The following is a 20,477-nucleotide window of genomic DNA, read 5'->3' on the forward strand; positions in this document are numbered from 1 at the left end:
TGCCTGTAGGAAGCTGGCTCTGTTTATACTAAACCAAAGTAATTTATAATGTGCTCAGAGTCCAGGGAGTCCCTAGAGGTATAACGGAGGCTATATTAGGTAAGTACCAACAGCTCTTTTTGTGGTAGTGTGGGCGAGCAGTGAGGCTCATCCAGAGGGTGTGTTAAGCATTCATTGTATTTACTCAATCAAGACTGATGCTCACACTCTGACTGAATCCGGACCAATTGGGTGAGTATAAAAAAAATATTTCTAGAACTAAGCAGGACTTGGTACAGGTAGGTAAAATATACTTGAAATGCAGGATTTCTCAGTGAATTGCAGTGAAGATTTAATTTTGCAACAGTTGAGTATTGATTCAGAAAGCAGTCTGCATTATACAGGGATTACTTTAAACTACTTTTTAGTTACTTTTAGATTACTTTGAGTACTGTGGTGATGTGCCTAAATACCACACCTAAGGATCTCTCAATAGAAGGTAAGTAAGACTTTTTGTACTTTGCAGTTTTAGTTATCTTTTCTCCATACACACACTAGTCCAACACGTAGAACATTTTAGGCCAGAAATCTCATAACATGGGTTCCAATGGTGATTACTTTAAACTACTTTTTAGTTACTTTTAGATTACTTTGAGTACTGGGGTGGTATGCCTAAATACCACACCTAAGGATCTCTCAATAGAAGGTAAGTAAGACTTTTTGTACTTTGCAGTTTTAGTTATTTTTTCTCCATACACACAATAGTCCAACACTTAGAACATTTTAGGCCAGAAATCTCATAACATGGGTTCCATTGGGAGAAAACGTGTTTGTGGTTTCTCAGGTAAGTATACGACTTACGTGTCAGAGTTTTGGGGGTTAGGACCAAGGTTCCCCAAGGTCTGGATGCACTCGAGTTGCACCACCAGCGGCGGCCAGGTGCCACGTGCAGCGGCCCAATGCTAGCCAATGGGCTAAGGGGGCCTTTGGTTAGGGACTGCTGACAAGCAGGCCATTTGGGTGTGGGAGCAAAGCTCCTGGGGTTAAGGTCAGCACTGCAGAAGCCAACAACCAGCACAGGAGCGCCACTGGGGTGACCGGGTGCAGGGTGCCAAAAATACGTTGAGATCCTGTGCTTTTCAATGGAGACCTTTGGTTCAGTGAAGTAGCTCTAGGCTCAGGTAGGCAGACTTCCTAAAGGCAACCAGTGGCTGGAGAGGTAAGGTGGGATCTTGCAGGATGCCCGGACACTGTCGGTTGGGCCACCTAAGGCCGTGGGGTGTCTTCTGGCATCAGGTTTTATTTCCAGCTCCGGTCACTTTAGGGTGGACTCTTCAGGTTGAAGCTGCAGGCTTTAGCTTGAAGCTTGTGGGAGGTCGGGGATCACCAGATCCCAGGTCAGGATCACTGGGGAGACCTCCTCCTGGTGTTATGCCATTCTAACTCGGGCGGTGGGTGTCGGGTGCAGAGTGGTGCAGAATCGCAAACTCGCCTGAATCCGGATTTTGGTCTTGGAGTTTTTCTTGAGCAAATCCAGTGCTCACTGGAGACAAAGTCTGTAAGGTGAGTACAGGGCAGGTCCCCCAGACTCTGGGGGGCTGCTGGACCTGCTGGTTTCTTCGCTGTAGGCAGGCCGAGATCGGGACATGCCGGTAGGGCTGGGGCCAAAGCAATAGGTGTTGTCTTCTTGCTGGGTTAATACAGATATTTAGTCCGTCTTTCTTCCTCGAATCTGAGGCGGCAAGATTCAGGGTGGCCCCTAAATACTGGATTTAGGGGCGTTAAAAGGGGTGTGCAGGTCAGGACCAATGGGTCCCTACCTTGGGGTAGCTACACTAATTAAAGGATCTACTTTACATCAACCTGCAGGCATCGGGGTCAGTTGAACTAGCTGTGAAAACCTTCCTATGCTGCAGTGTGTCACCGGGAGTGCTCATACACAGTAGCAATTCAATACTTGAACAAAAGACCATGTCTAGCACCCTTTCAAAGAAATCCCAAACAATTTGGTATTGGCTCATTCTACGGGGTTCTCAGTAATAATGCATAATTCTCCTACTGTGCAGAATGCGAAGAGAGAAGGGTTGAACATAATTCCCAAGAACCCAGGAATGTGTCCTAAATGAGATACATGTATAAATGATTTTCCAGAAGCTGTATGCTTCACAAATGGATCTGCCAGCTGCCTAGACTTCATAATCTGTTTTGTCAAACCACATACGGCAGTAAAGCCCGTTTGATCTTTTGATCAAGAATGTTTTTCAAATATTTTACTCCTATAACACATGAAAGTCAAGCGTTCCAGGAACTGTATCATCTTTATTTCCTGGGAATGGTTCAAACAATAGTGGTTTCCCCATGTCCTGCACCTTTCCAAAAGGCCAGACATTTAATTGTAGTGCTTCCCAGATATTGATCTTTGCTAAGGCACAAAGGCAGGCTACTACATTTTAAACAACAATCCTTGGCACCCTGGTTCCTTTCTGTCTCCATTATCAACCATCAACCATCAAACTTCCTTGAGACTGCATGTGAGCCATGGAGCTGAAAAAAGTAATCCACTAGAACATCCTACATCTTAAAGTGGAAACAATTCTGTGTCTAGTGCTTAGGGAGTTCTGCCAATTCAAGGAGTATCCAAGAAGCCGTGGTAAAACCATTTCATCTGTATTTTGCCACATCAAAGTACAGCCTCTCTCTGATCGGTCACGATCATGGAGAACATCTTAGAGGGCCTTTATAAGTATCCCTCAGTGAGCCAACATGTGCACTAGAGGGGCTGAATGATATATTCATTACATTGTTGAATTCGCTATTTAAACCTATTCTTAAAACCAGAACATTGCTTGTAAAGTAGCCTTGTTCGTTGCTATTTCTTGACCCGAGAGCTCGGCAATAGGCAGGCGTGATATCCTCGTGAGCCAAACACTATCTTTCAACGAAATAAGGTGCTAAACTACATAATTACTTATCAATATATTATGTCGGTTCTCCTTTAGAAGTGGAATATCTATACACACATTCGGTATCGCAGGAACTCCATTTATTATAAACATTTAGTCAGTGAAAACATGCCTGTATGAGGTAACATTTTCTACTTATTGTCTTTTTGGTTTTAAAAAGTAAATCCAGTTAACCAACTAGATATGCAATACACTTGGCTGAAAACACCACTTAATGGCCTATTTTCAAAATGCCAAAATCAAGCAAACCTGTAGCCTCTTATAAGCTAGGTACACGCTGCCATTTGGACACTGGTCCTTTAAGAAACTCCTAGGTAAGCCAGTCTTTCCGTCTTGCAGTGCAGGGTCAGTGAGGCTTTATTTTTTTGACTTACTAGAGAAAGATTCCTGAGCACTGTTGACTTTCAATGCTATTCTTTTTTTTCTCGCTGAAAACATGTATTTTGTAAACGTTTTTGGGCTGTATTCGATGTCTTTCATCATCTTCTATCCGCTGCTGTAATTTAAAAAAAAACTTTCACCAGTTTTTTTTTCTTCTTAGCCGTTTTCTTTCTCAATTTCCCCTGTTTGAGAGCTGTGCCGGCTCTTTGTAACAATTGCCTCCCAAAAGATGAACACTATGTCTGCCACCTTGTGACTCCATCACAAAATGTAAATACAGTCTGGAGTTGCCTTATAAGCACCTTTAGAGATTGGGTTTGCCTCAGAGCTAAGCAGGGCGGAGATGGCTTCTCTGCCTTGCTGTCCTCTGGCTCCAAAGGGGTAAGAGAATGGTATACCTCCTCTTCAAGCCCAGGAACTCGATCCAGACCTCAATTCTCTGAGAAGGGTCTTGCCTCTTCAGTATCAGACACAACTGGGATCTCTATCAGGTCTTCAGACTTGCCACCTCCTAGAGCATATCTGGTGAATGGTATGATTTGAGCTCATGAAGTTATGAATATTGAAGCATTTGCTCCAGTTTGAGCCATCGGACATTTTCGAAAATCTACTTTCAAACCATCAGCAAGATCTATGCTTGATGTGGTTCTAGATCTTCTAGAACCCCCTATGATTACCTTTCTAACATCAACATATATAACATTTGTTGACAGATAAAAAAATATATATATATATAATCTCCAGAATTGGATCTTCTCTTATGGATAGAAGCACCACCACCTGAGTTATTTGTATTGTCTCTTGCCAGAAAACTCCGAATAAGAAAATGAGACTGGACTCAGTTCATAAAAAAAGTATTTATGATTTTTACCACAGCTTTGGATGTTGCAAGTTCCACCGCATTAACAGGGAGCTGTGAAATTTTGCAGTCTGTTTTCTGGATCCTGTTTCTGAAGAGGTTCAGGAGGATTTCAAAGGCATTCTGCAAGAGGGTATGATTACCTCAGACAAGATCATCAGTGCAGCCAAGGATTCTATTGATTGGTAGCACACAACCTCTGTAATGCCATCTGTTTGAGATGAGATTCCTGTCTAAGACTTGCATCTCCACAAGCGTAACAAAAAACATGGCTATACCCTTTTCTGGATCTACTCTCTTTGGTTCTAGCAACAATGACAAACTCAATTCATGATAACCTTATTGGAATCCTTAAAATGTGTTAATTTTGAAAAGAGAATTATGTTTCCAAAAGTTCAGTTCTAGGATTATTGAAGAGACAGATAACATACCCATATTCCCTTTTGGAAAAGGCAGCAACAGTTCAAACACCAAGTACAACAGTTGCAAAAAAACGTTTTTTTCCAAGCCAAAAAGTTCAGAAAAAGCATTTGCTCCCAATAACTTCTATCTGCTGTTCGGGTAAGGCCTCTCCAATGAAACAATGACTCTCTCACTATTCCATCAGCACACAGGTTAGGGGGAACATTTCCAACCATTATCCTTTATGGCAGAAGATAAAAAAAGACAATTGTATGCCAAATATTGTCAAATCTGGTTACAAAATCAAATTCCTTTCTATACCACATTCCATTCCACTGAAGATTACCACCCCACAACACTTGAAGCAACAGACTCAAAAGATCAAGATTCTTCTTAGAAATTCTTTCTATAGTTCTTTTCATAAGTTGTAGAAGAAAAAGGAAGTTCACTGCTGGTTTCCTGGTTCTGAAGAAAAGTCGGAATTTAGAATTCTGCTTGCTGCAAATCAGATTCTACTGCTCTCAAGCGGAATGCGTCTATTCCAAATATTAGTAAAGTAACAAGTTGAGGTATTCTTTTTCTAAGCATTAAACCCTTATTGTCATGTATGTATCACTTTTATGAGCGTACCAAGCACATTTCTCAAACTGTACGTCACATTGTTTTTAATGTTTTTTATATACAATTGAATACATCAATCATTTGATGTATTTCTACATTGATTGTGATATCTATGGTCTTGGGAACACTGTTCTTTACCAACAATCTTACCCAAGGGCCCAGCCGATACTCTGGTATCCTTGTTACCTATAACTTATTCCAGTACCTGTCATGAAGTCAGAGCTATGCAGTAACGTTTAGCAAAATAATCAACTTGCTACTTTACTAATATCTGGACTAGACACATTCTGCATAAGAGCAATAGAATCTGCTTTGCTTGATCAGAATACGTTTTAGGCTCAATAGTAAGGGGTTTAGTCACCTTTTGGTTGTAAGACAATACTTATTGTCTGCGGTTCTGGGAGATATTACATTCTAGAAGTGGCCCACGCTGCCCCGCACATTATACCAGATCTCCTTGGACCCCATCTGAACTACACTGGCAATTTTTGACGACTTCAGGAGTCTGTACAATCCTCGCACAGGTGTAGCTGAATTGAGCTCATGGTTTGATTTGTGCCCATCCTCTATTTTTCTTGGGCTCATGTATTCTTAGAGTCTTGATGTTGATCCTTCTATCTATCTAAAGGATTGAAACAGCGTCTACTAGTTCTACAAATCCAATTTGATTGTACATAAGAATAAAATGGGCCGTGTTGTTCTTAAGTGATGCACACTTTTGATCATATGTATCGCTTGTATGATAGCACTGAGCAGGTACTGTGGTAGGCCAGGCCTCATTGCATAATTTATTTCCTCAGTGATGTGTCCTCTTTGAATAGTCATTCCAACCCACCTCCTGGGATGTGTGATTTCGCTTGATACTCTAGTTACTATTTATGGATGCCGGAGAAAATCCCATGTCCGAGAAAGCAAAGTTACTTAACCTGTAATCCTAGTTCTGTAATAGGTATTCTTTCTGAATTCATAATAAGCCGTCCACCTCCCTGTTTCAAAGGACATTGGCTAATAGGCTATAAACGTGGCAGTCATACCCTTGAAGTCCTTCAAAATGAACTGGCTCTCTGACACTGCATGATCGAAAAACTGGCTGACTATGAAGTTTCTCGAAAGCGCAGTGTCTAATTGGCACAGCATGTGCTCAGGCTTTTAGAGGATTCATTTTTATTTTATTTTGCCATTTTAAAAATGAGAAGTCAGTGGTGTGTTCATCCAAATCTATACTAATTTAACTGACTGCATTTACTTTTCTAGGCCAAAAAATGACAATAAGTAGAACATGTTGCCTGTTATGTTTTTATTGTAAAGACCTCTTAAAAGCAGTGTTTTTTAGGGATTGTGCAACAGCAAGATATTGTACTTATATTGATTGAGAATGACAGAGAACTTGTATTACAGGTATATATATAGGGGAGAGGAGTTGGCCTAACGGCTAGGGCACTCGACCTCGGACCTGGGGACCTGGGTTCGAGTCTCGGTAAAGACGCCAAAACCTCCTGTGATTCTGGGCAAATCACTTAATCTCCCCAAGCCTAAAATGAAAGTGTGTCCTCATGTAACGTAACTGTAAATATGTAAAGCGCTCTGATACCTGATTCGGTTCGGGTCTAGTTCGCGCTATATAAAACTCTGCAAAAAAATATATATATATAGTACCTTTTCCTTTTCTGAGCAAAATTTGTTTTTAGAATTCAGTGTAAATCAAACCATTTCCTTCTTCCCAAATCCATTTTTCTAAACAAAAAACTGTTCACACACTGAGTAGCGGCCCGTCCCCTGCCAAAGTGGGGGGGGGATGGGGATCAGGGGACAGGGATCCAGAGATAAAATAAAAAACTTACCTTAACGCCACCGCCACCTCCCGCTGCAAGTTTTTTTTTTTTGTAACCGTGATCAAGGACAGTTTACCTGTCTGAAACGCGTAGGTGGGGAACCTACAAGAAATAAACAAATAAGTCATACATTTGAGGTGGTGTGCGGCGTCTTCCTTTGAAGAAAACTTTGCTGTAATCATTGATTTGCGAGGGTGTCCTGAACCTCGCCGCCTGCACCAGCTTGTGGCCGCTCCTCTCGTCTTGGGACGCTTGCTGTAAAAATATATATATATGTATATATATATATATATATATGTGTATATATATATATATATATATGTATATATATATATATATATATATATATATATATATATGTATACGCTGCAAAAGGTTGCTCTTTGTGGGAAGCACTCTGATGCCGTCGTATGGTAAAGAACCTTTATTGGTACAGGAGAACAAAACCACACCGATAGCTCCTGGAAGTCAAACAGCGTCCAAATTGCCTGACGCGTTTCGAAGTTTAAATGCCTTCTTCCTCAGAGGCGTGGACGAGGATGGAGGTGTGTGCCTTTTCCGGACCATCCCCTGAAATTATTACAGGAAAGCCCGCCCTGCATGGGCCGCTTATATATCACGAAGCTGAATGCTGGGCTTTGTAGTCCATGGCAGATTGTAGATTGTAGAATAAATAGGGTTGTTATAATATATGTTTTTCTGTTACATTGCAGAAAATTGTGTGGCTCCTGAAGAAGGCGTTGTCTTGCACGCCGAAACGCGCGTCGAAATAAATTTGCCACCCTTGGTTTTATTATTAATTGTTGTTCTATTTTGATATTTATGCTTTATTATTGTTTTTAATAATTTATTGTGTCATTGTGATTTATGAATTGTCTTTTTGTTTTTTAAACAACCTGGTGTACAATATATGTTTTTTGATAAATAAATAGTACATGTATGTATATGCATTTATTTAGTTGTCCGTCCCTCCTTGCATTAGTTTCCTTGTTTATGATTGCCTAGGAAGTTTTCACACACCTGTTTATTTCCCTGTCCTAGGAATCGTTATTTCTATTCAGGGGGCCCTTGTTTTTCACATATGCTCTACAACCTGCTACATGAGGGAGAACGTGTGGGGATTTTGGAAGGCTCTCACCGCAATTTACAGGTTGCACCAAATGTCCCTTTCACAAGGTATTTCAGCGCTCATCAAACGGTACTTACCGAATACTGCATCTTGGGAGCTGTAGTTTACACTGTTCTACTGCAGTTGCCTTTAATTTTGTTTGAGCCAGCTGACTCTCCATCCAGGGGAGGACCGGAACACTTCAAAGGGAGGCGTGGTGTTTTCCTGTGTTTGTAAAGGGCGTCTGATGAAGGCACACTTACGCCGAAATGCATTATGCCCAGCAAACGTGTACTAAAGATTCTTCTGAAGCCCCATGGTGTCCTCTGACCTCTTCTTCCTTCGAGGGGTCATGCTTGCTTATTTATCTCCGCGGCAGCTGGCAAGCCGCGTTCAGAGGACCCGCTCTACAAGAGGACTGTGTTCTTGCCGGATCTAGTGGCAACACTGTACTTTGTTTCTCCGAGGTATCGGATGTCGCAGTCCCGCCTCATCAACCAGGGAGCATACGGCCACCGCTAGTAGCGGATTGTGACTTCACGAGGCAGCGGTTTCACTGCATTTGCGCTGCATGGCTGCTCTACAACCTGCTACACGAGGGAGAACGTGTGGGGATTTTGGAAGGCTCTCACCGCAATTTACAGGTTGCACCAAATTTCCCTTTCACAAGGTAATTCAGCGCTCATCAAACGGTACTTACCGAATACTGCATCTTGGGACCTGTAGTTTACACTGTTCTACTGCAGTTGCCTTTAATTTTGTTTGAGCCAGCTGACTCTCCATCCAGGGGAGGACCGGAACACTTCAAAGGGAGGCGTGGTGTTTTCCTGTGTTTGTAAAGGGCGCCTGATGAAGGCACACTTACGCCGAAATGCATTATGCCCAGCAAACGTGTATTAAAGATTCTTCTGAAGCCCCATGGTGTCCTCTGACCTCTTTTTCCTTGGAGGGGTCATGCTTGCTTATTTATCTCCGCGGCAGCTGGCAAGCCGCGTTCAGAGGACCCGCTCTACAAGAGGACTGTGTTCTTGCCGGATCCAGTGGCAACACTGTACTTTGTTTCTCCGAGGTATCGGATGTCGCAGTCCCGCCTCATCAACCAGGGAGCATACGGCCACCGCTAGTAGCGGATTGTGACTTCACGAGGCAGCGGTTTCACTGCATTTGCGCTGCATGGCTGCTCTACAACCTGCTACATGAGGGAGAACGTGTGGGGATTTTGGAAGGCTCTCACCGCAATTTACAGGTTGCACCAAATTTCCCTTTCACAAGGTATTTCAGCGCTCATCAAACGGTACTTACCGAATACTGCATCTTGGGAGCTGTAGTTTACACTGTTCTACTGCAGTTGCCTTTAATTTTGTTTGAGCCAGCTGACTCTCCATCCAGGGGAGGACCGGAACACTTCAAAGGGAGGCGTGGTGTTTTCCTGTGTTTGTAAAGGGCGTCTGATGAAGGCACACTTACGCCGAAATGCATTATGCCCAGCAAACGTGTATTAAAGATTCTTCTGAAGCCCCATGGTGTCCTCTGACCTCTTCTTCCTTGGAGGGGTCATGCTTGCTTATATGTGTATATATATATATATATATTCGCTGCAAAAGGTTGCTCTTTGTGGGAAGCACTCTGATGCCGTCGTATGGTAAAGAACCTTTATTGGTACAGGAGAACAAAACCACACCGATAGCTCCTGGAAGTCAAACAGCGTCCAAATTGCCTGACGCGTTTCGAAGTTTAAATGCCTTCTTCCTCAGAGGCGTGGACGAGGATGGAGGTGTGTGCCTTTTCCGGACCATCCCCTGAAATTATTACAGGAAAGCCCGCCCTGCATGGGCCGCTTATATATCACAAAGCTGAATGCTGGGCTTTGTAGTCCATGGCAGATTGTAGATCGATCACCGCACACTTAGATAGGTGGAGAAGCGTGGCTCAGTGGTTAGAGGCGGCAGACCCGGAAGCTGAGATCAGCCGTGGACCAGGGTTCGATTCCCCGCCTCGGCGGGTCTCGGGCTCAAAAATTCCACGGACTCGACAATTCTCGCTCCGGTGCCTACTCGACTCACGGGGTCACACTCTGCGACTCTGGGCAATAGCTTGCTTAATCTCCACTACGGCCCCTCGCGGCGGGATGCCTGGCTTTCACCTTGTGGATACCCTGCCGGGGTATCTCACAGGGGAATACTAGGACGGGTTCCCTAAGCAAGCGCCTTGAGACCTTTGGGTGATTCGTGCGCTATATAAGTCGAAATACATTTACATTTACATTTACATTTAGATACTGCCAGAGAAATTCCAAGCCCTCAGATGGGCCTCAGTGTGACTTGTCTCCATTAATCCAGCACAGCGTCCCCAACAAGAGATCTGGTAGTTACCAGATTGCATGGCCCCCTGTTAAATGAGGTGGTGCTCTCCCGGCGGCCAGGCCGCCGCCTAAAATGTATGCTGCAAAAGGTTGCCCTTTATGGGAAGCACTCTGACGCCGTTGTATGGTAAAGAACCTTTATTGGTACAGGAGAACAAAACCACACCGATCGCACGTGGGCGGGAGTATTCAGTGCTTATGAATTTGATGAGTATCCCCTGGAAGAGAAACGGAGTTACTACTACCTTGTTGGTAAATGTTACAAAGCAGCTGCCTGAAGATCAGTCTGTTTGTTCAAAACATCTTCTGTCTGGACTGATTCTACCATTGGTTTCCAGGTGTGTCTGGCCTATTTTTAGATTCCATTTGATTATTTGTTCATTTTCCTCCACTTAAGCTTTATCATACCATTGTTGGTTTCTCGACTTCTTACCTGGATGTCTAAACATGGAATTTTCCTCAGTTTCACCAAACTCGTTTTGTCCTAAATTGGGTAATCTACATGTTGACTGTTTAATTTTTGCTGTAGACGACTGTTCATCCAATAACCTCGCCATCAATGCTAAAAAAATCTAAAGTACTGTAATTTGGTAGTGGACAAAACAAATTTAGTTGGTGATAAATTAAAAATAATTTGGAAATTGATGACTTATAGCAGAACTTAGGCATAGCACTCTCCAATTCCTTGACTTGGGCACCGCATTGGAAATGGATGAAATCCAAGGTACTGAGCTGATTGAATGGCTTACGGTAGTTAACCATCTTTATGGGGAATTTTCTGCCCAAACTCTCATTATGCGAATAAATGGGAAAATTGTTCCGCTGATCTGATATGGAGCTGAACATTTAGCCTTTGAGGGTAAAACCATTTTTCTGCCCTAAAGGTTCTCATTATGAAAAAGGCTTTTGGGCTTCCCGTAGCTTAAGTGATACAAGCCAATAGAATAGAAGTTGACTGATATGCCTATGAACTTCAAGCTGCTTAGCGCCTGAAAATGTTTATTATTAAATACATTGGATTAAAACAAATTATCATTTGCTTGCTTGAGCTCATTAAGTTCATATTAAAAATATTTTTATAAGGCACCAGCTTCTAATGTCTCTGGTTTGTTAAATTAGTAGTTTACTGAAAATGAAATGGATAATTTAACCATAATATTTTATTAGGTAAAGTTGCATTTAGAAAAGAGTATAGATGAGTTAGTTATTTGCATTCTAAACAGTACATAATTAGGAGTAAGCTTCTTAGGCTTGGCAGGGGTGATATGAAATCTTTACCTATTGATAAGACCAGTTCTTGTAAAATGGACAGTGATGGTTCATCAAAGCTGAATACATTTTGGTTTTATTATTTCAGTCCAGCAAAAGGGAGATATTCGCACATGTTCCTTTAATACTAAATTATTAGGATGCATATTTTAATTGTATTGTATTTTATTTTGACCATCACGAAGAGTATTTGAAACCATTGTTCGCTATGGTTTGGAGCTTTTATTCTGAATGCAATTTCAGCAATAGGGCATGTGGATTGTTTAGAGGTAGCCCTTGTCCTGGGCAAATATACGACTAATACGAAGATCTATGTAACAGATTTTTATAATTATGCATTTTTGAGCTTTTGCTTATGAACAAATCAAAACATGTTCAGTGTAACATACACATAATCCTACTTCTTCAGCAGGAGAATCTTCAATGATAGTGTAGACTGTCATTCTCCACATCTTCCTGGAGGACCATGACCTGTTTAAGCATGGGAGTCAAACAGTCCGGCCAAGCTGTCAGAATAAACTGGTCTCCAGATACCATTGCTGTGGGTTGTTTAATTCCGTAGGGGGATTTGTGTTTTTTTCAGATAAACTACTCCTGCTTATCTGCCATTTTTTCTACCATCTAGTCTCCTTTTTCTAGTTAAACATAGTTAGAAACCCCTAGTTAAACAACATGGTTCTACATATTTTCATTTCTAATTCCATTTGGCTTTCTTTTTAAATGAAAAAGGAATACATTCAGTTAATATTTCCTACATACAGCTAGGGGAGAAGGATATTCAAGTGCTCCTTGGTTTCTACAGATGGGTGAGGATATTAAATGTTGAATTCAGTGAAGATGTCCATGATTGAGAACTTGGGAGAACTACAATTTCAAGTAAATAACCTTTCCTACTTTACAGGAAACACTATTTTTGCAGTGTGGCATCCTTCTCATTAAAATGGCATTGCTTCAGGCTAAGAGATCTTCTGAGATTGGCTCTCTGTTCTCTGGAGAGAGCCTTCATTTTTTCTTGCATGCCACAGGGCATTTTGCTTGTGTTCTTTTTTTTTTTTAAATAGTTTTAACGTGTTGTGAAAAGATGGCGTGCATGCCTTCTTACAGATGAATTGACCTGTAATGTGTGTCTCTGAATATGCCACTGTCGTGTTTGATGATTTGCAGTGATGGTTACTTAAGCATGTATAATTAGAAATAAGGTGTTTAAAAGGAAGCCTGTGCCAGTATATATCTCCCAAGATTTTCTTTGGTATGTACATACGAGCACATATCTCATAATTAGCCTGAGCCAAAAAACACATAATTTACAGGAAATGTTGGTAATCCAGTAGTGGAAATTATGCACAATTTTACTTCCAAAATAAAAATTTGGTTCGCCCTTAATTTAAAGTTAAAATAATTTTTCAGAATTTCTGACTTTGAGAGAGGCATTTCAAACTTTAGATATAGGTGCAAATAATACTGCTGGAGAACTGGTGATATAGATCAGTAGAAGAGGTCTCCCAATGGCAAGAAGCTGCAATGAAGGAAAATAACACAAATGCTTTGTCTTTTGGCTAAAAGAAAATGAATAAATAAAACTCTATTGCCAAAAAGTTCTTACATTCTTTTGTATGTTCTTAATTCTAGATCCCAGGCTACCAGTATGTGTCACCAGAAAGCAGCAGTGAAAATGTACAGAACTCTTTTGCACTTATCCAGGTTAGATGTTACTGTTTGATAAAATCTGTATTATTTATGAACATAATTACTTTATATGAAAAACGCACCACACATATGCCATCAGCAGACTAAAGAGCAGTTTTCTTCTTGTATTTGGTACAAGTGGTATTATTTATTCTTGCAAATAAAAATGTCAAGTTGATTTTACTTTTTAAATATGGGATTCATGCCTTGGCATCATTGCATTCACAAAATATTTATTTCATTCACCAGTTTATTTGCTCTGGCAAACCTTCCAATAATACAATAATTTAATGGCTGGCAACATGTAATGCACTTTGTTGCCACTTAATTTTAATATTACACTGTTATATCTTCATCTGCGATACTTATTATTATTGTAAATATTTGCTTGTTTTTTGTATCACTGCTTATTCCTTTTTAGGCTCTGAAACATTTCAGTGCAAACCCTAAGTGAAGAGTGCTGATTGCTTCTATTGGCTAATTTTAACTGCAGGTTTCACCTATAGAATATCCCCAGGCACCAGACTCGATCCAGAGACCTTCAACAACAGCTCTCCCGTGTGGCGGTAGATGGTGGTGTGCAGCTCTGCTTTGGCACTGAGCTGCATATAAGCACCACCACTTTGCACTGTCATAATTTTCTTTCTTTCCATGCCTTTCAGTGCTCATTCTGTGCTCTGCTTGCATCTGTTATCAATTTATTGATGCTTTCAAAAACTATTTTATAGAGTGTGCTATGTAACTGCATTACCTTAATAAACCACCGGCTTCATACTGCATTGATTGCAGGAAGCAGATTTTGGTTACAGACCAGCAAGATGTGCGTTTGGTATCTGAAAGAGACACGTTAGTATTAGATTCCTTACCTTAGAATATCCCCAGGCGTCAGACTGGATCCGGAAACTTTTGCGTAGCAGTACCCTTGCGCGTCGGTAGGCGTCGTCTGCGGCTCCGCGTCCGTCGGCGGCGTCGTGGGCGCCGTGATGACGTCGTCGGAGTACTTAGACGCCGCCTCCGCGTGCTGACGTCAGTTCTTCTTTTTTCCGCGCCAGCAAGCGCAGATCTGGAAAAAGCAGTAACCCTAGTCAATTTTGACTAAACTTTTTGATCCTTTTTGATTACTATTTCGAAGTCTCTCGACTCCGGAACGGTGCCGATCGGGATGCCCGGCTTCAAGCATTGCGACGATTGCGACCGGCTGATGTCGGTCACGGATCCTCACCGTGTGTGTTTGTCGTGTTTGGGCGTCGACCACGACGACAAGGCCTGCTCCGACTGCCGGGCCCTCTCTTCGAAAGCCAGGCGGGAGCGGTCCCGTAGGCGCCTCGAACTCCGGCAGTCGGCCCCGCGCCGTGAGAGGTCCCGATCCCATGGGAGGTCGAGGGACAGGTCGCGGGCCCGGAGCCACCACAGCTCCGAGAGTAGGCCGCACTCCTCCGGGTCGAAGTCGTCGTCAGGTAAGCGGCACAAGAAGTGCAAGCGGCGTCATCGCTCCTCGGACTCCCCCCGACGTTCGCGCGATGCGGCCGGGGGTTCGGGTGACACCGCCCACGCGGCTCCGTCGGAGTCGCGGGCGCCGCGTTCAGCCCCATACCCTACGGTCCCTGGGCTCAACGCGACGCCGGAGGAGGTCGAGCGCTTCCTCATGGCCATGAGGAAACTCTCTCCTCCGACGGGCTCCGCGGCTCCTCCGGGCCCAGCGGACCCGTCTGGGAGCCCTAGCGGGTCGGCGGCTACGGCCCCGACGCCGTCGGGTGCTTCGGCCCCGACGCTGCCGATGCCTTTCGGCCCGGCGCCGCAGGTCCCTGTTATCCCGACGCCGCCGGCGCCTTCGGGCCCGGCGCCGAGGGGGTCCAGTTGTTCCGACGCCGCCGGCGCCTTCGGGCCCGACGCCGCAGGACGCCGCTGGTCCTCCTTCGGGATCTGGTTCGTCGCCGGTGGATCTGACGGCCTCCCCGGCGTCGGACCCTCAGGTGTCGCCTCCGGCGCCGTCCTCGGGCGGCGCCGACCCCGGTCCTCCTTCCGTTCCTGTTCGGCCGTCGGGACTGCCCCGTTGGGCGCCGCTCCAGACGCCGTTGGGTGAATTTCACTTTTATGAACAGGCCCCATTGGTTGAGGACCCTGAATTTCAGGAGATGGGTGAAGGAGAGGACTGGGAGGGGGCTGAGGACCCTCTGACCAGGGAGTGTCAGTCTCATGAGGACTGGACAGGAGACCTTGGGGAGGCCAGTGGCCTGGACACCTCTCCAGACACTGGGTTTGTCTCCCCTCCTACCGTGGCTTCGGAGGAGGGGGCAACATATAGTGTGGTGCTGATGAGGGCTGCCAAGGCCTTGAACCTTGAGCTCCCCGTCGCGGCCGTGAGGACTAACCTCCTCACTGAGGTCCTTAAACGGCAGTCAAGCTCGGCCGAGCCTCTGCTGCCCTTTAATGAGGCCTTGACTGACGTTCTTCTGGGCACGTAGTCCAAGCCCGCTACGGGTTCGCCCGTAGATAGGAACGTGGCCAGACGCCACCGCCCAGCCCCGGGCGACCCATGTTTTCTGTCCTCCCACCCTACCCCCTGAGAGCCTGGTCATCCAGGCCTCCAATTCCCAAACCGCATTCCCGTCGGCCCGCCGGATCGGGAATCCAAGAGGTATGACCAGTATGGGAAGAAGATCTTCTCATCCATTAGTTTGGGCCTGCGGTCTTCCAACACCGCCTGCCTCTTGGGACGTTACACCCACTCTGTGTGGGATAAGGTCGCGGAAGTGCTGCCAGAGTGTCCGTTAGAGGTACGGGCCAAACTCGGCCAAGCCCTTGTGGAGGGCCGGGATGCAGCCAAGTATTCCATCCGGTGTGGGCTGGATACCACTGACTCGCTGGGTAGAGCGATGGCTACGACGGTGGCGGTCAGACGCCACGCCTGGCTGAGGTCCGCCAACTTCTCGGCAGATGTCCAGAGCACGCTCATGGACATGCCGTTCGATGGCCGTCGCCTCTTTGGCGACAAGGCAGACCATGCGCTTGAGCGTTTTAAGGACTCCAGGGCTACGGCCAAGTCCTTAGGCCTCTCGGGCCAACGCCAGCAACCGGCTGCCTATCACTCCTTTCGTGGCCATGGAAGGGGTGCGCCCGCACGTGCCGCCAGCCACGCACCGCAGGGCAATACCCAACGCGGTGGCGGCCGTGGGAACCGCCATCCAGGCGGTCGTGGGCAGCGGCGAGGTCAGTCCACACCTTCCCCCGCAGCATCCGCCTCAAAACCCTCCTAGTCCGTGCTTTCAGGCCCATGTGACGCCAGTGGGGGGCAGGGTTCGCCATCACCACCTCCACTGGCGCACTGTCACGTCGGACAGGTGGGTGCTGCAGATCGTCCGAAGGGGCTACTCCCTCCCCTTCGAGGCGACTCCTCCAGCCATGCCACCGCAGAACCACCGTGTATCGGGGGATCACTTGCGACTTCTGCAGGAGGAAGTTACGGCCCTCTTGGCCAAGGGGGCCATCGAGCGCGTTCCTGGGCCAGAAGTAGGGTGTGGTTGCTACTCCCACTACTTCCTGGTACCCAAGAAGGGCAAAGGGGGCCTGCGCCCTATCTTGGACCTACGGAACGTCAACGGCTTCCTCCGGAAGGAGAAGTTCAAGATGCTGACACTGGCTCAGGTCTTAGCTGCCCTGGATCCAGGAGACTGGATGGTAGCGTTGGACTTGCAGGACGCTTATTTCCACATCCCCGTCCTGCCGGCCCACCGGTGCTACCTGCGGTTTACGGTTGGCCACGAGCACTTTCAGTTTACCGTGCTCCCCTTCGGCCTTACCAGCGCCCCACGGGTGTTCACAAAGGTGATGGTGGTGGTCGCGGCTCATCTGCGCAGGTTGGGGGTTTCAGTCTTCCCCTACCTCGACGACTGGCTGTTGAAGGCGGGCTCGCCCCAGACAGTCGTCAGCCACCTCCAGACTACGGCAGACCTCCTGCATCAGCTGGTGGGGAGAGCCTTGGTTAGATCTATTCGCCACCGAAGAGAACGCGTAATGTCATCAGTTCTGCGCGTTGGAATTTCCAAGGCGGCACTCGCTCGGAGACGCTTTTCGTCGCGAGTGGAGTTGCGGTCTGTTGTACGCCTTTCCGCCTATACCACTTCTGCCCAGAGTGCTGAAGAAGATCAGGCGCGACCGGGCCCAAGTCATCCTTGTGGCTCCGGACTGGGCTCGAAGGTACTGGTATCCCGAGCTACTCAGTATGTCAGTCGATCCCCCGGTTCGTCTGCCTCTTCAGGAGGACCTTCTGTCGCAGCAGCAGGGGACGGTCCTCCACCCGAACCTGTCCAGTCTCCACCTCCATGCTTGGAGATTGAGCGGCGACAGTTGAGGCCATTTGACTTGCCTCCTGAAGTCTGTAACGTCATTCTGGCAGCCAGGCATCCCTCCACAAAGTCGGTATACGCCTGCAGGTGGAACAGATTTGTGGCATGGTGCACAGCAAAGGCTGTGGATCCTCTTGCTGCCCCTCTTTCAGAGGTTCTTCTCTTCCTTCTTTCTCTTGCCCAGCAGGGCTCTGCTCTGGGCACTATCAAGGACTACCTTTCTGCCCTTTCAGCCTTTCTCAGGCTACCTGATCAGCCTTCTTTGTTCAAGTCCCCTATTGTAAACAGATTTCTTAAGGGCATCACTCACACTTTTCCTCCTGTTCCGTTTGTGATGCCTCAGTGGGACTTGAACCTGGTTCTGACTTTTCTGATGTGCGCTCCCTTTGAGCCACTTCACAATTGCCCTCTTCGCCTTCTGACTTTGAAGACTGCTTTCCTGGTTGCCATCACCTCTGCCAGGAGAGTGAGTGAGCTCCAGGCTCTTTCTTGTACTCCACCTTTCCTTTCTGTCCATCCGGACAAAGTGGTGCTTCGTACCAAACCATCTTTCCTGCCCAAGGTTGTCACGGCCTTCCACATTGGGCAGTCTATCACCTTGCCTACCTTCTTTCCGCCACCGCATCCCTCTAAAGAGGAAGAGCGGCTCCATCGTCTGGACCCAAAACGTGCGCTCTCGTTTTATCTCGATCGCACACGCCAGTTCCGGGTGGATGACCAACTCTTTGTTGGTTACGTGGGCGCTAAGAAGGGGAAAGCGGTGCACAAGAGGACCATCTCCCTGTGGATCATCTTGTGTATCCAGGCATGATACTCGTTGGCTAGGAAGGAGCCCCCTGCTGGATTGCGGGCTCATTCTACCCGAGCCATGGCAACTACCACTGCCCTGGGCAGGGGTGTGCCCTTACAAGACATCTGTAAGGCAGCTACGTGGGCATCGCTGCACACGTTTGCAAGACACTACTGCCTGGACAGCCAAGTCCAGAGGGATAGCTTCTTTGGCCGTTACGTCCTCCAGGACTTTCTGGTGTGATTATTGGTTCGCAGACCCACCACCGGGGTTGGTATTGCTGGGGTATCTATTCTAAGGTAAGGAATCTAATACTAACGTGTCTCTTTCAGATGCACAAGTTACTACTTGTGTAACGATATATCTGTAGGAGACATTAGTTAGTATTAGATTCCTTACCGACCCACCCATCCTCCCCGTTCTGCGAACCAATATCTAGGGTTAGGGTTGTCCCCTTCAGGGCCCTAGTTTCAATGGCACCAGTGTTGGTTTTTAACATGGCTCTGCGTTTCTGGCGCGGAAAAGCTGTGTCTAAGAACTGACGTCAGCACGCGGAGGCGGCATCTAAGTACTCCGACGACGTCATCACGACGCCCACGACGGACGCGGAGCCGCAGACGACGCCTACCGACGCGCAAGGGTACTGCTACGCAAAAGTTTCCGGATCCAGTCTGACGCCTGGGGATATTCTAAGGTAAGGAATCTAATACTAACTAATGTCTCTTACAGATATATCGTTACACAAGTAGTAACTTGTGCGTTTGGGCTCAGGTCGCAACTCTTAAGTTGTGCATCATGTGCGCCCTCATACACCTGAAAGCTATCCCAGACCAGAAGGTGAAACTCTACATCACTGAAGGCAATTGGAGGTTGCAGTTGAAGCACAGGTCTTGCTTTCTCTCCAAGTAGCAATCCCAGTGTATCTGTCCCTGTTCACTTGATCAATTCACCACTTCCCGCTTGAAGTTTGGGGTTAAGTAGAATACATGCGCAAATGAAAAAAAGACTAAGCAGAACTCTACACGTTCCACCACTTTGATTCGAAATAGAATGTATTTGGGCATCAAGATGAAAATCACACCTCTTCGAAGTCTCCAGTTTCAGAACTGATTCCCCAGTTTGTCTTGGGCCCAAGGCACACCCAAGGGCCTCTTGTCAGATTACCACCGGCATGTCCTTCTTTGATGCAGTCTATCTCCCTGGGACCCATTCCTGAAGCCATATCCACTCTGGGACAGACTTCAACGACAGTTCATGTTGCAGTAGTGCAGAAACCACCCTCCACCGTGGCCTATGGAACTTTCAGTGCCAGTGCTCATGATGGAGCCTGAACCAAGTTCGGAAGAAAGTACCTCGTTTGCAGCAGTGTTGGGAGTACAGCACAGGTGCTAGATCTGCAGCTGCTAAAGAAAAAAAAAGTTTCAAACAAATATTCTCTCTCCAGGTCCAACATCATCAGAGCCCTTGCTACCATTTAATGATGCTCTCTGATTTTTGATGGATACATGGCCTAACCCTTGTTCTTGTCTCTCAGTCAGCTGGTCATTATCCTCACGCTGTAGACTTGCACCCAGTGTTCTGGACTTCCTAAACAAGCACCCTAAACCTGAAGGCCTTGTTGTGCAGGCCTCAACATGCATAGGCAATCCTAATTCATTCCTGAAATATCCTCCATAAAGGGAATCCCAAAGAACTGATGCTTTTGGTAAAAGAATGTGTTCTTTAGTAAGCTTGGCACCTTGGTCCATAAATGAACTTTGTTTACTGGGCAGGAAGACTCGTGCTCTGTAGGGCTTGGCCAACGAGATCTTGCAGATGGTTCTAGAGGACTCAGTGCCTCTCTTGCTCAGACAATACGTTATGGACAGGATGTATCAAA

General features: G+C 46.1%; 1 protein-coding gene across 7 annotated transcripts in view; it reads left to right on the forward strand.

The window, feature by feature from the left end:
* Window positions 1-20,477, forward strand: part of MYBL1 (MYB proto-oncogene like 1) — a 673,529-nt gene that overhangs the window by 216,651 nt on the left and 436,401 nt on the right. For all 7 annotated transcript variants that reach the window (XM_078687219.1, XM_078687216.1, XM_078687217.1 and 4 more), the window contains exon 7: window positions 13,406-13,477. In XM_078687219.1, the coding sequence (XP_078543345.1) occupies window positions 13,406-13,477 (72 nt within the window). The remainder of the gene's footprint in view (window positions 1-13,405; window positions 13,478-20,477) is intronic.

Source organism: Lissotriton helveticus, chromosome 4_1 (assembly GCF_964261635.1).
Source record: "Lissotriton helveticus chromosome 4_1, aLisHel1.1, whole genome shotgun sequence".
Lineage (NCBI taxonomy): Eukaryota > Metazoa > Chordata > Amphibia > Caudata > Salamandridae > Lissotriton > Lissotriton helveticus.